The 13457-nt window shown below is 41.7% G+C and overlaps 1 protein-coding gene across 2 annotated transcripts in view; it reads right to left on the reverse strand.

The window, feature by feature from the left end:
* Ttn (titin) overlaps window positions 1–13457 on the reverse strand; it is a 278254-nt gene that overhangs the window by 19840 nt on the left and 244957 nt on the right. For both annotated transcript variants that reach the window (XM_017794905.1, XM_017794904.1), the window contains 17 exons: window positions 13147–13443; window positions 12450–13037; window positions 12053–12355; window positions 11642–11938; window positions 9561–9848; window positions 8895–9194; window positions 8343–8645; window positions 7942–8247; window positions 6064–7830; window positions 5450–5743; window positions 4460–4747; window positions 4050–4349; window positions 1897–3963; window positions 1504–1806; window positions 1102–1407; window positions 716–1006; window positions 324–620 (listed from right to left, as the gene is read on the reverse strand). In XM_017794905.1, coding sequence (XP_017650394.1) covers window positions 324–620; window positions 716–1006; window positions 1102–1407; window positions 1504–1806; window positions 1897–3963; window positions 4050–4349; window positions 4460–4747; window positions 5450–5743; window positions 6064–7830; window positions 7942–8247; window positions 8343–8645; window positions 8895–9194; window positions 9561–9848; window positions 11642–11938; window positions 12053–12355; window positions 12450–13037; window positions 13147–13443 — 8595 coding nt within the window. The remainder of the gene's footprint in view (window positions 1–323; window positions 621–715; window positions 1007–1101; window positions 1408–1503; window positions 1807–1896; window positions 3964–4049; window positions 4350–4459; window positions 4748–5449; window positions 5744–6063; window positions 7831–7941; window positions 8248–8342; window positions 8646–8894; window positions 9195–9560; window positions 9849–11641; window positions 11939–12052; window positions 12356–12449; window positions 13038–13146; window positions 13444–13457) is intronic.

The following is a 13457-nucleotide window of genomic DNA, read 5'->3' on the forward strand; positions in this document are numbered from 1 at the left end:
TTATTCATCTTTATACCCGCATCTCAAATGGCACCCTCCCATAGCCTCCCCCCACCCCACTGGAGCCCCATCTCGCAAATTGTTTTTTTAAAAGTTAATATTCACTGGTCATGGTGGTGCATGCCTTGGTGCATGCCTTTAATCCCAGCACTTGGGAGGCAGAGGCAGGTGGATCTCTGTGAGATCAAGGGCAACTTGGTCTACCTAGAGAGTTTCAGGCCAGCTGGGGCTACATGGAGACCCTGTCTCAAAATAAATAACTCAATCCATCCATCAATCAATTAATTAATTAATAATAAATAAAATAAAAATTTAATACTCACTGAAAGAGTTTCTGGCCACAATTGGCTCCGATTCAACTGGCACACCAAGGCCATATCTGTTCACTGCCCGCACTCGGAATGTATATTCATTGTTCTTGATGAGTCTGGTAACCACATAGGACAGTGTTGGGCATTCGCCTTCAACAATCACCCAATTGAGCCTGCTAGTCTCACGTCTCTCTACAATGTAGTGAGTTATTTCTGCTCCTCCATCTTCCTGAGGAAGGCTCCAGGCTAAGGTGCATTTCTCCTCTGTTATTCTGCTGACAGTGAGGTTTCCACATGGGCCAGGGGAATCTGCACCAGGCAGAGTAAACAAGTCATGACGAGTCGCATTCTTTCTTGCACACTTGAAAATGCTATAAAGATGCAAGAGCATCTTATCAACTTACCTAGTACTTTGACCATGACAGACACGGACTTGGTTCCACTGGCATTCTTCACTGTTAGTGTGTATTTTCCACTGTCACTTCTGTCACAGTATTTGATCACAGCAGTGGCTCGTTTGCCAGTGTACTGCAAAGAGACTTTTTCACAGAGATCTAGTTCCTTGTCTCCTTTGGTCCAGATGATTTTGGGTTCAGGTTTGCCACCAACAGCAGCATCGAGAACAAGATCTGAACCTGCTCTGATGGTAACTAGATCACCTTGTAATCTGGCATCCAGTTCAGCTTTGGGTGGAGCTGTTAATAGGCAAAATAGATGGGAATGAATATCTGACAGTTCATGTTCATACAAAGTGAAATAAATTAAAAGGGGAACATTCACCACTTCTTACCATACTCATCTCGACAGGTAACAGGGCCTGTGGATTCGGACCCTTTGCTAATGACACCTGCTGCATTCTTGGCTAATACACGGAATTCATAAGTGTCCCCTTCACTGAGAGCGGTTACAGTGAAGAAATTATCAGATACGATGGTATAGTTGCACTTCAGCCAACGACCGTCTCCAACTTCACTGACTGGCTTACGTTCTATGATGTAGCCTACAACTTTGCTGCCTCCATCATACACTGGGGCAGACCAAATCAGTGATACTGTTGATCTTGTGACATCTGTCACTTCTGGTCTGCCTGGTGCATCTAGAAGGGATGTAGAATAAAGTTAAAATAAAAACTCTTGAGCTCGAATACCGACAATAGTAACAAGCAAGTCTACTTTTAAATGTTTACACATACCAACTGGGTTTTGAGCCATTATAGGTCTTGATGCTTCACTGGCCTTGCTGACACCTGCAGCATTGAGTGCGTAAGTTCTGAACTGATATTCCAGGCCTTCTACTAAGCCAGTAACTTTGTAGTTGCATTCTAAACATGGCACTTTGTTTTCTTTCATCCAAAGAATGGTGTTACGTTCTTTCTTCTCAACCCAGTAGCCAACGATTTTACTGCCACCATCATGGTAGGGTTCTTCCCAACGAATAGACATGGCATTGGCAGACACGTGGTAGACTTCAGGTCTGGTAGGAGCACTTGGTGGGACTAAACATAAACAAATATATATGAATACAATTTTAGAAATTTCAGAAATATTTAATAATAGACTTGAAATTTGACTTTTTATTTCCTTACCAAATGGATGTTCAGCAACTATTGGTGCTGATTCTAGAGGCTTGCTGACACCAAATCTGTTTTCTGAACTGACACGGAAACAGTATTCCTTGTATTTTGTGAGGTGAGTGACTTTAATCTGAGTGCGCTTCACACTAGAATTGATAAGCTGCCAGACTGTTGTACCTGATTCCCGCTTTTCAACGATGTAATTCGTAATTTCAGTGCCTCCATCATCTTTAGGTTCAGTCCAGGACAGGACACATGATTCAGCTGAGACAGATGAGACCTCAATGGGGCCAGTTACTGGCCCTGGCCTTCCAATGACTACAACTGTGATGGTGAATGTTTTAACGCCAGCGGTATTTTCCAGGGTGAGGAAGTATCTGCCAGAGTCACCTCTCATGCTGTCCTTTACAGTCAGGGTGGTCCTATCTTTTGTTGTTACGATGCTCAATCGATCTGTATCCTTGAGTCTCATTTCTTCCAGTTTCCATGTTACTTTCGGGGCGGGACGACCGCTGATTGGCACATCAATGGTAAATGTGCTTCCTGCTTTGCAAGTTATGAGCTGATTGGTGATTCCAGTGAGATCAGCAGTGGGCTCTATTTGAGGCTCCTTGATGATGACAGATGAGAAGGCTTCTCTGGGCTCACTGTAGCCAGCATCATTCTTTGCCTTCACTCGGAATTCATATTCAGTGTTCTCAACAAGGCGCTCCACTGTGAATGTCAGCTGTTTGGTATGACCAGCTGCAACCCAGAAGTCAGATCCCTTTTGTCTCATTTCAAGCAGGTAGCCAGTGATCCGACTGCCTCCATCATGGTCAGGTTTAAGCCAAGCTAGGACTGCAGAGGATTTGTTAGTGTCAACAACATCGAGTCTCCTAGGTGGAGCAGGCTGTTCTGTGGCTACAATTGGTTCTGGCATTTCATAGGGTTCACCAATGCCATACTCGTTTTCGGCAGAAACACGGAAATAGTATGGAACTCCTTCTGTTAGATCACTGACCTTGAGAATCTGGCGAGTACATTTTTCACTGACAACCTGCCAGCTACGGCGACTTGCTTCTCGTTTCTCTACCACATAGTGATGGATTCGGGCACCACCATCGAGGAGAGGAGCATCCCACATCAGTGTAGCAGATCCCCGGGTCACATCCTTGAAGGTAATTGGACCAGGTGGTCCTGGAGAGTCCAGCACCTTCACAGTGAATGTGATTGACTTACTACCACTGTTGTTTTCCACAGTAAGTGTGTATTTCCCTGCATCATTTCTGTTGCAGTTTTCCACAGTGAGGGTGCTGAAGGAGTCAGTTGTATGGATATCAGCCCGAATGCTAAGGTTAGAGTCTGGCTTGCTCCACACTGCTGTAGGAGTAGGTCTACCCTGGTAGGCAATGAAGAGGCGAATACTAGCGCCAGCTCTGACAATGTGAGTCTGCTTGAAGTTTGCATCGATGTCTAACTCAGGAGCAGATAACCGGTCAACTGCTTTGATTGTACCAGTCACCTCACAGCTGTCTCCTTTCCCAACACCGTTGATGGCACTAACCCGGAATTTGTATTCTTCACCTGCTTGTAGATCAGTAACTGTGTATCTTGTTTTCACACAGGCTTCTGTATTCACTTTGTGCCAATCTCCCAAATCAGCTTTGCACATTTCTATAATGTACCCAATTATTTCCATGCCACCATCAAAGACTGGCCTGGACCATTCTAAGCTCACAGTTGTCTTTGATGTGTCTGTCACTTTGACTACTGTTGGGGCACTTGGTGGGTTAACTGGCTCTCTACATTTAATTAGTCTTGAGATTCCACTTGCAGGTCCTACTCCTGCGGCATTTTCAGCCATGACGTGGAATTCATATTCATTGCCTTCTACCAGCCCAGTGACTTTGAATCTTGTCTCAGAGATTGGTCGCTTGCTGATCACCTTTACCCATCTTGTGCTTTTCTTTTCTCTTCTTTCAAGGATGTAGTGTTGAATCTCATTGCCACCATCTGATTCTGGCCTTGCCCAAGTCAGAGTAATGCTATTGCTTGTGACATTGCTAGGTTCTGGAATGCCAGGGGCATCTGGAACAGCTGTAAGGGGGGAGAATTGGTTAGATATATTTGCTTGGAAAGTTCATCTTAGGGCATAATACCATTTAGTAGAATGAGAAACTTACTATATTGGATCTGAGCAACCACTGGGTCAGATTCAAGTGGCCTGCCAACACCAAACTTGTTAACTGCAGAAACACGGAATTGGTATTCATTGCCGGTTATAAGTTTAATGGCAGTGTAACTGTGGGCTTCACAATTGTCCTCAATTAATGCCCAAGCAAGTCTGCTGGTTTCCCGTTTTTCAATGATGTAGTGGGTGACAGGAGCACAGCCATCATTGAGTGGCGCATCCCACCACAGGGTCATCTTCTCACCAGTAATATTAGTGAATCTTATTGGCCCAACTACTTTTCCTGGTGTATCTGTAAGAAAAAGTTTTAAGTTACTTTCTTTTCCCTTGTCTGTTAAAATATAATTAACTTCCCTAGCCCAAGTCTTATAAATCATAGCGAAGAAATCATTTTTAAAGTACCTTGTACTTTCACTGTAATTTCTGCTTTTGTGGAACCAGATACATTTTTAGCTTCGACTGTATAAACACCACGATGATCTCGCGTAGCATCTCTAACAAAGAGGCTGGTGGAGCCAAGGACATCGGTTATTTCCATGTTTATCCTCTTTTCAATTTCAACTCCATCTCTGAACCAAGTTACTCGAGGTACTGGTCGTCCTTGGACCAGAGCTTTAATTCTAAGGCTGTCTCCAGACTTAATAACAAGACCATCAAAGTACTCAGGGCCAAACTCTACTGTTGGTGGAACTACAAAAGAATAGATACATCAGGCATTAACTTGGCTTAATAATAGCATACATAAGCATAGTTATCATTAGCATCATATCATAAAGCCTGAGAAGGTAATCACTTCTGTGTTGCTAAAGACCATTTTGTGAAAGTAGGACTAATGATTTAGAGTTTTGACCATGAGAGTAAATGTTCCTACTAGGTTATTCCCTTTGTTACTCCTATCATGTTATCACGTTACCACGTTTGCATTGCCATTTGTAAAGAGAGAAACAAAACACAAGGTGTTTACTTCCTAATAGTATTGGTATTCAAGCACATTCTTGCGAGAGGCCATCAGCTAGAAGCAAGGTAACAACTGTGTTGCTTGATACATATTACATGTGAATAACTCTAATATAGACAGGCAGCTGTTCCTAGGGGCCTTTTAACTTGTAAATGGCTAAAATTACAAACCTAAACTCAAACTCATTCTCATTTACCTAATCTTTATATGGGGATGAAGCGAAAGAATAGCCATGATAAAAAGAATTGAGACCAATCATGTTTTTCTTCTCTTCAGCTGAAGGGTAGAAAAGACCTAATTCATCTGCATAGCAGCCTTAGGTAAGTTATATGAAAAGACTTCTGTTCCTCTTTTACAGACCAGAGGCCAAAAGTATTTCTTTTAAAAAATGTGAATATTTTTATTCACATTGGAAATCAGTTGGAAGTGCTTACCATTTTCATCTCTTGTCATAATGAGGCCAGAAGACTGAGACGGAGGGCTTATAGTTCCAACGGCATTTCTTGCAATTATTCTGAACTCATATCGATCTCCAGGACTAAGTCCTGTAACTGTGTACTGGCACTCACTGACGTCAGTGAAGTTGCATCTAACCCAGCGATCATTCCCTTGCCGTTTCTCAATGCTGTAGGCCACAATCTTACTGCCTCCATCACGCAACGGTGGATTCCATTTAAGTGTGATGGTTTCCCGGGTGACATCAATGTAGTCAGGAGTGCCAGGTGGGTCTGAAAAATTATAGGGAAGTTAAATGCATGCTGTGTCTATTATCATCTTTTCATTCTCAATGAAATAAAACAACATGAATACTCCCCCCCCCACACATTTGTGTTATTAATTTAAACTCTCTGATTTCTGGTCTTTCAAAGAATTCTAAATTACTTTATTAAACTGATTTAAAATCATTCTTTGTGCTTTACATGACCATTTCTCTAGTGATAAGAAGGTAGGTAAATGGGTGATTTCTGGAAGAGAAGCAGAGTTTGATGTATTTGCCACTAACATGGTTAACTGCTTAATTAAATCTATTTGAAGAATAGTTACTTACCTACTGGAGAAACAGCCAGTGTAAACTTGCTTGGGTCACTGGGCGAGCTGAGGCCAGCAGAATTTTCAGCATATACCCGGAATTGGTAATCTAGCCCTTCTATTAGTCCAGTCGCTCTATATTCTCTTCCAGATATTGGTGATGTGTTAACTCTTTGCCATAGAATGCTGTTTCTTTCTTTCTTTTCAACATGGAACCCAGTAACTTCTGAACCACCATCATAAACTGGTGCATCCCAAGTTAGTGACATGCCATCTGAAGTCACATTGTATATAACTGGCTTTCCTGGGGGACCAGGAATCCTGAACTGGTGTTTTGCCGCAATAATGTTTGAGACAAGCGGTTCACTGACTCCGTATCTATTTTCTGCTCTAACTCTAAACTGGTATTCAGAGTCTTTGACCAGATTAGGAACTTTGAAAGTTGTCCTGGCAACACTTGAGCATACCATCTTCCAATTAGTTTGTGAAGCTTCCCGCTTTTCAATGCTATAACAAGTAATTTCTCCTCCTCCATCATCTTCAGGTGTGTCCCATGACATGATGGCACTGTCGGCCTTGATTTCATCAAATTGAATGGGTCCTTTGGGCTTTGATGGTGGGCCAAGGGTGATGATCGTAATAGGGAATGAGTTTCTACACACTGCATTATCGAGAATAAGAGTGTATTTCCCTCCATTCTCCTTCTTGACATTCTTAATGCTCAACGTAATTTTGTTTTCTGTTTTACTAAAACGGACATATTCACTTTCTTTCAGTGGCAAACCATCTTTCAGCCAACTGATAGATGGTTTGGGTTTTCCTTTATAAGGTAATTCAAGGTGTACGTTATGTCCAATTCTCACGGAGATTTGTGCCCCAGGGATTTCTGACAAGTCGACTTCAGGTGTAATTACAAGTTCTTTCACTGTAAGTGGCCCAATAGTGACAGCATCACTCAGTCCTTTCTCATTTCTAGCAGACACTCTGAATTCCAGGACTGACTGCTCTTTGAGTTGACCAATCTCAATTTCACACGTCTTACTTATGCCAGCGTGTGACCATGTTTGTTCACCTTTGCCTTTCCTTTCTACAACATAGTCTGTGATGATGCTCCCACCATCAAAGTCAGGCTTGGTCCAGCTCAGGACAATGGATGTCTTTGTGGAGTCTTTCATTGAGAGATCACGTATAGGAGCTGGTACCTCGGCAGCCTTCACGGGCTCTGTAGTCTCACAGGGCTCACCGATTCCAATTTCATTTTCTGCAAGAACTCTGAAGAAGAATGGAGTTTTCTCTGATAAATCCGTTACCTTAAAGGTTGTACTAGAACACTTGTGTGTCACAACAGACCATGTTCTCTTTGTGGCATCTCTCTTTTCGATGACGTAATTAATGATGGGAGATCCTCCATCGATGAGGGGAGGATCCCAGAGCAAAGTGACTGTGCCTCGAGAAACATGTTTCATCTGTAGTTTCTGGCAGGCGGCTGGTGTATCAAGCACTTTAACACTCACAGTTGAAGACTTTGGTTGACCAACTCCATTTTCTATTGTCAGAATGTATTTTCCTGTGTCATTGCGAGTAACTTGAGGAATAATGAGCAATGAAGATGAATCGGTGTTTTGAATGCTGTATCTGGCATCACTGCCAAGATTCTTCTCATCTTTCCTCCAGGTGACAGTAGGTGGGGGTCTGCCTTTAAAGGGAATCAATATTTGTACATCTTCACCAGCTTTAGCTATAACCGAGGTTCTGAGTGCCACATCGAGGTCGATTTCTGGTTCCTCTGTAGATATAAAATGGACATTTACAGTGAGTTTTAAAAGCCAGAAAACAAGCCTTTTCCTGGAAGAACTCTAATTAAACAACAAAGCATAGTCACACTAGTTATACATACCAAGAATATCCTTAGCTTGCACAGGTTCAGTCATTGTTATAGGCTCTCCTTGGCCAGCAGAGTTTACTGCAGACACCTGGAAGTAGTAATTGACTCCAGGTTTCAGGTTAGACACCACATACTCTGTAGTCCTGACTTCTCCCTTGGTAGACACAATAGTCCATTCCTCCTCCTCTCCTTGCCTCATCTCGACAACATACCCAGTAACAGCACTGCCTCCATCGTAGACAGGTTTACTCCAGCCAAGAGTGATGGATGACTTAGTTGAATCTGCAATTCTTATCTTGGCAGGTGGGCCTGGAGGATCTAAAATGTCCATCCACAAAACAGTCATTAGACGATCATTACGATTTAGTCACACAAAAGATGTAAGTGAAGATGCCTCATGTATGAACACTTACCAATAGGATCAGCAGCTTTGTAGAAGTCAGATGGTTCAGAAAATGGACCCATTCCAGCAGTGTTTACAGCACAGACTCGGTACTGATAGTCACTGTTTTCTGTGAGTCCTGTCACCTTCTGTCTGGTGTCGCGGATAGTCTCCTTTAGTACTTTAAGCCATGCTAGACTCTTCTTGTCTCGTTTTTCAAGGTAATAGCCACTTATTTCACTGCCACCATCTACAGTTGGCCTGTTCCAGACAACCGTCATTGAATTCTTGGTCATCTTTGTCACCTCTGGTATACTTGGTGGGCCAGGTGTAACTAGAAAGGAAAGGACAAGTGAGTTTAAAGGTTTAACATCACTTACAAATTGTACTTTTTGAACTTTAAATTTTATCTAAAATGTTGCAGAAATGATAGTTCCCATCATGTGAAAAGGATGATAATGAGACATCACGATGAGAAGCAAAACAAAATCATTTTAAGAAAACATTAACAAGCTATCAGAACAGCTTGTATTTGTTTATCTGTTTTCATGTATTTTAGTTTTCTGAGGAAACCATAGCTCACCAAAGGCATTCTTGGCTACAACTGGATCAGATTCCAGTGGCTCGCCAATTCCATATTTGTTCACTGCTCGGACACGGAAGATGTACTCATTTCCTTTGATAATTTTGGTGGTTGTAATGATGCATTCTTCCAGATTTTCAGCCACCATAGACCACACGACACGGCTTGTCTCCCGCTTTTCCACAATGTAGTGAGTGATTTTTGCGCCACCATCATCGGCTGGAGGCCGCCAGAGAAGAGTTATCTTTTCAGCAGTGACAGTCTTAAATTCAATTGGTCCACCTGGAGGTCCTGGTTTATCTGTCAATAAAAGAATGAAACAATGTTAGTGCTTTCTAAAAGTCTAGCACTTTATTTTTTTTTTATTTTTAAAAATATTTTATTATTTTTATTTTATGTGTATGCGTGTATTGCCTGCATGTAGGTAAGTGCACCCATGTCGTGCAATGCCCATGGAGGTCAGAAGAGGCTGTCAGATCCCCTGGGACTGGAGTTACAGACAGTTGTTAGCTGTCATGTGGGTGCTGGGATTCGAACCTGGGTCTTCTGAAAAAACAACCAATGTTCTTAACCACTGAGCAATCTCTCCAGCCCCAAGTCTAGTACTTGAAATGACTAAGCTTTAGGCAGACAAAATATGACATTAGCCCATGTCAAAGCACCTACCAAGGATCTGCACTCTGATGGTGGCTGAGGCTGAGCCCATGGCATTCCTTAGTTTTAATTCATAGCTTCCACTGTTAAGACGGTTGGCATCTTTGATGAGTATAGATGCGAGGTCAGTGCTGTTTTCAACACACACCAGTGCATTGGTTTGTAATTCTTTATCGTCCTTATACCACTCAATTGTAGGCTCAGGTTTGCCAGAAATGCCAGCTCTGAGCTTCACAGATGTACCTGCTCTATATTTGACAACTTCTGTATATTCTAGAGGCAAGTCAATTATGGGCCCACCTGCAGGAAAAAGAGACAAGAAATAGGTAAAACATTACGAGGATGAAAAGAGTAGCTGCAACAACCTCAAATTAAGGTCTTTGGCAGTTTCCAGTGTGTGTGTGTGTGTGTGTGTGTGTGTGTGTGTGTGTGTGTGTGTGTGTATGTGTGTGTACTGTATGTATGTCTAAGCCTATTCACTTTAAACTTTAAAAAAATGTATCTATTTTATGTGTATGACTGTTTTGCCTGTATGTATATAAGTGCACCCCATGCATGCAGTACCCATGGAGACCAGAAGAAGGTGTTGGATCCCCTGAAATGGGAGTTACAGATAGTTGTTAGCTGCCATGAAGGTGCTAGGAACTGAACCTGAGTCTTCTGCAAGAGCAGTCAGTGCTCTTACCCAGTGAGCCATCTCTCTAGCCCCTTACTTTAAACTTACAAATTTTATAAGCCACTCATATCTCAGATGGAGAAGAAAGACTGAACAAACTTTATTTCCATAACATAGTGCAATAGTCATTAAGCGTACATGGATGTCAGTAGTTTCTAAATGTATTTTAATGTCTATTAGGTATTTTTCCCAGTGATGAAAATAGGATGCATGAGTGCAACCATTATTGAAGAAATGGCATTAAACATTTTCTTTCACTCTAGTTTCTCTCTCCTGTGCTTCTGTCCACTCCTTTTCTTTTCCTTTCTCAGTTCACTGCTATCTGGTGGTCTCTCACTGGTGATGGTGGTATGAAAATCACTCATTGTTATAAATGTGAGCAGTTCATGTCAGACTCTTGAAGTCTGAGTTATTTGTACTCATGGGACTGTGTATATTCACTGAGTAGATGTTCTACTGCTTCTTAGAACTATTGAGACCCAGGACTGAGTTTGACTTGCTTTACAAATACCCAGTATCTACAACGCTTGATTGGTAAGGAGTGGCCCTGGAATCCCCAACAGGAGGATGGGGGTGGACATTTTTACCTAGACATATGGTAGCTTACATCCTTTTGTAAATAGAGAACTATTAGAAAAAGTGTCACAGGGTACTTGACTCCAATGACATTTTAATTTTAAACTGTTACTAGTTGATGCCACTTATTTTCCACAATAGTCAAGTATAGTTTGGACTGACAGTGATATAGAAAGGGCTCTAAAGAGCCCCTTTTCATTACTGAGTTGTTTGTCCTTTATGAAGCTACATACACCCTCTAAGCTTCCATTTTCCTTCTGTAAAGTGGATTAATCTTTTTGAATTAAGAGAGAGAGTTCATGATATCATCCAGTAAGTGTTAGGCACTGCTGATGCTATCATCATCAGAAGGACTCGGTATAGTCTTTCATGAACTTAGGAGCAATAATTTGTGGAGATGCATCTATGAGTTAATTATTGAATCTGATAACTTAGAATGAAAGCACCAACTCCAAGGATCAAAGATTTTAAAAGTTTGAACTTGGGGCCAGGCGTGGTGGCACACGCCTTTAATCCCAGCACTCTGGAGGCAGAGGCAGGCAGATCTCTGTGAGTTCAAGTCCATCCTCGTCTACATAGTGAGTTCCAGGACAGCTGAGGCTACAGGGAGACCCTGTCTCAAAAAGACCAAAAAAAAAAAAAAGTTTGAATTTGGAAAAACCCTTAGATATCCTATAATCAAAATTTCTCATTTTTAAGTGAAGTCAAGAGAGATGTGCAGTGGTTAAAGAATGTTCCCAAGTTCATAATTTCTTCCACAATCTAATTGAAACACACAGCAAAAGTTACTAATGGGAACATTAAGTTAGATGGATGTTAGAATTCAATGAAAACTGCTTACCGTAAGAGTCGATGCATGTGATTGGGCCCACAACTTCAGATGGATTGCTGATGGAACCAACAGCATTTCTAGCAAAGACCCGGAATTCATACTGGGAATTCTGAGTCAAGCCAGAGACAGTGAAGTGAGTTTCAATAACATTGGTGAAGCTGGCTTTAGTCCATCTGCCATCTGGAAGGTCACGTCTCTCAACAATATAGCCTGTAATCTTGCTTCCTCCATCAAAAGCTGGTGGTTGCCACGAAAGGTTGACAGAATTCTTTGAAATATCGGTGATCCGAACATTTCTGGGGGGTTCTGTAATAAGAGAAAGCAGGTTTAGTGGCACTTGGGTCAATTAATTTTGCTTTGAAGAAACAAGATTTACATTTTTAAATGGTCAGAACTGCTCTTCTTATGACAGATACATACCACAGGCATCAATGGCCAAGACTGGTTCAGAAGGATGGCTAGGTTTTCCAATACCAGCAGCATTCTCTGCATACACCCTGAATTCATAAATAAGTCCAGCACTGATTGTTGTGACTTTAAAATGAGTTGTACGGATGATCATTTTGTTGGCTTTTTGCCATAAAATACTATTTCTGTCTTTCATTTCCAAGTGATAGCCTATGACTGCACTGCCTCCATTGGATACTGGTTCATGCCAGCCCACAGTGATGCTTTCTCGAGTAACATTAGTGACCCATGGTGTAGATGGTGGTCCAGGTGTTGCTACAAAAGAGAGCAAAACCATGGGTTAATACAGATATTTAGTACATTTATGGTAAATGCAAACCTGGGATATTTTAAGAGTTTGATTACTTACCATATGGTAGTTTGACAACCACACAAGCTGAATCTATGTGATCACTGATACCAAAGCGGTTTTCTGCCTTGATACGGAATTGGTATTCTTCTCCTGTGGTCAGTTTCATGACTTTAATCATGGTTCTTGCTACTGTTGCTGACACTTCTGACCATACTGCAGTACTTGTTTCTCTCTTCAATACAATGTAATTGGTAACATGGCTTCCACCATCATACTTTGGCGGCTCCCATTTGAGAGTCACACTTTCTTCTGTTATATCACTAATAGCAACAGGGCCAGTTGGAGGACCAGGTCTGTCAAGCACAATGATGTTAATGAAAGCCTTGGTGGTCCCACTGGAGTTGGCAGCAGTGATCTCATATCTTCCAGCGTCAGCAGTGACACTTTCTTTAAGATTAATGGTCAGGTTCTCAGCAGTAATTTCAGTGTTAAATCTCATGGTTGCTTTCAGTGGGACACCATCTCTTGATAAAGTCACTTTCGGTAGTGGTTTTCCAGAAATTGGAATGTCAACTTTAAGGTTGGAGCCAGCCCTAACATAGACAGTGTGACTTGGGAAATTCTTCATATCAATTTCAGGTGGTTCTGGAAAATGAGAGTATGGAACATGAAGGTGAAAAATTAGTCCTAAAATATCAACTTAAATAAACGCAAATAAGGTGAAATTTTTACTTATGCCTAAAATGCGACATACCTAGCTGCTCCTTAACAAGAACAGGAAGCAGAAGCTCTCTTGGATCACTCAGACCAGCTTGGTTTTCAGCAAAGACCCTGAAGAAGTATTCATGATTCTCTCTCAGACCAGAAACAATGTGGTGGGTTGACTTTACCACCGCACATCTCACCCAGTTTTTCTGTCCTTTTTCTAGTGCTTCAACAACGTAGTGTACAATCCTGCTTCCGCCATCGTGTTCTGGTTTCGACCAGCTCAGGGAAACACTATCTTTAGATACATTTGTTACTCCAAGTTTTTCTGGTGGGCTTGGTTTTTCTAAGAAAGTAAAG

Source organism: Nannospalax galili, unplaced genomic scaffold (assembly GCF_000622305.1).
Source record: "Nannospalax galili isolate Female #2095 unplaced genomic scaffold, S.galili_v1.0 scaffold346, whole genome shotgun sequence".
Lineage (NCBI taxonomy): Eukaryota > Metazoa > Chordata > Mammalia > Rodentia > Spalacidae > Nannospalax > Nannospalax galili.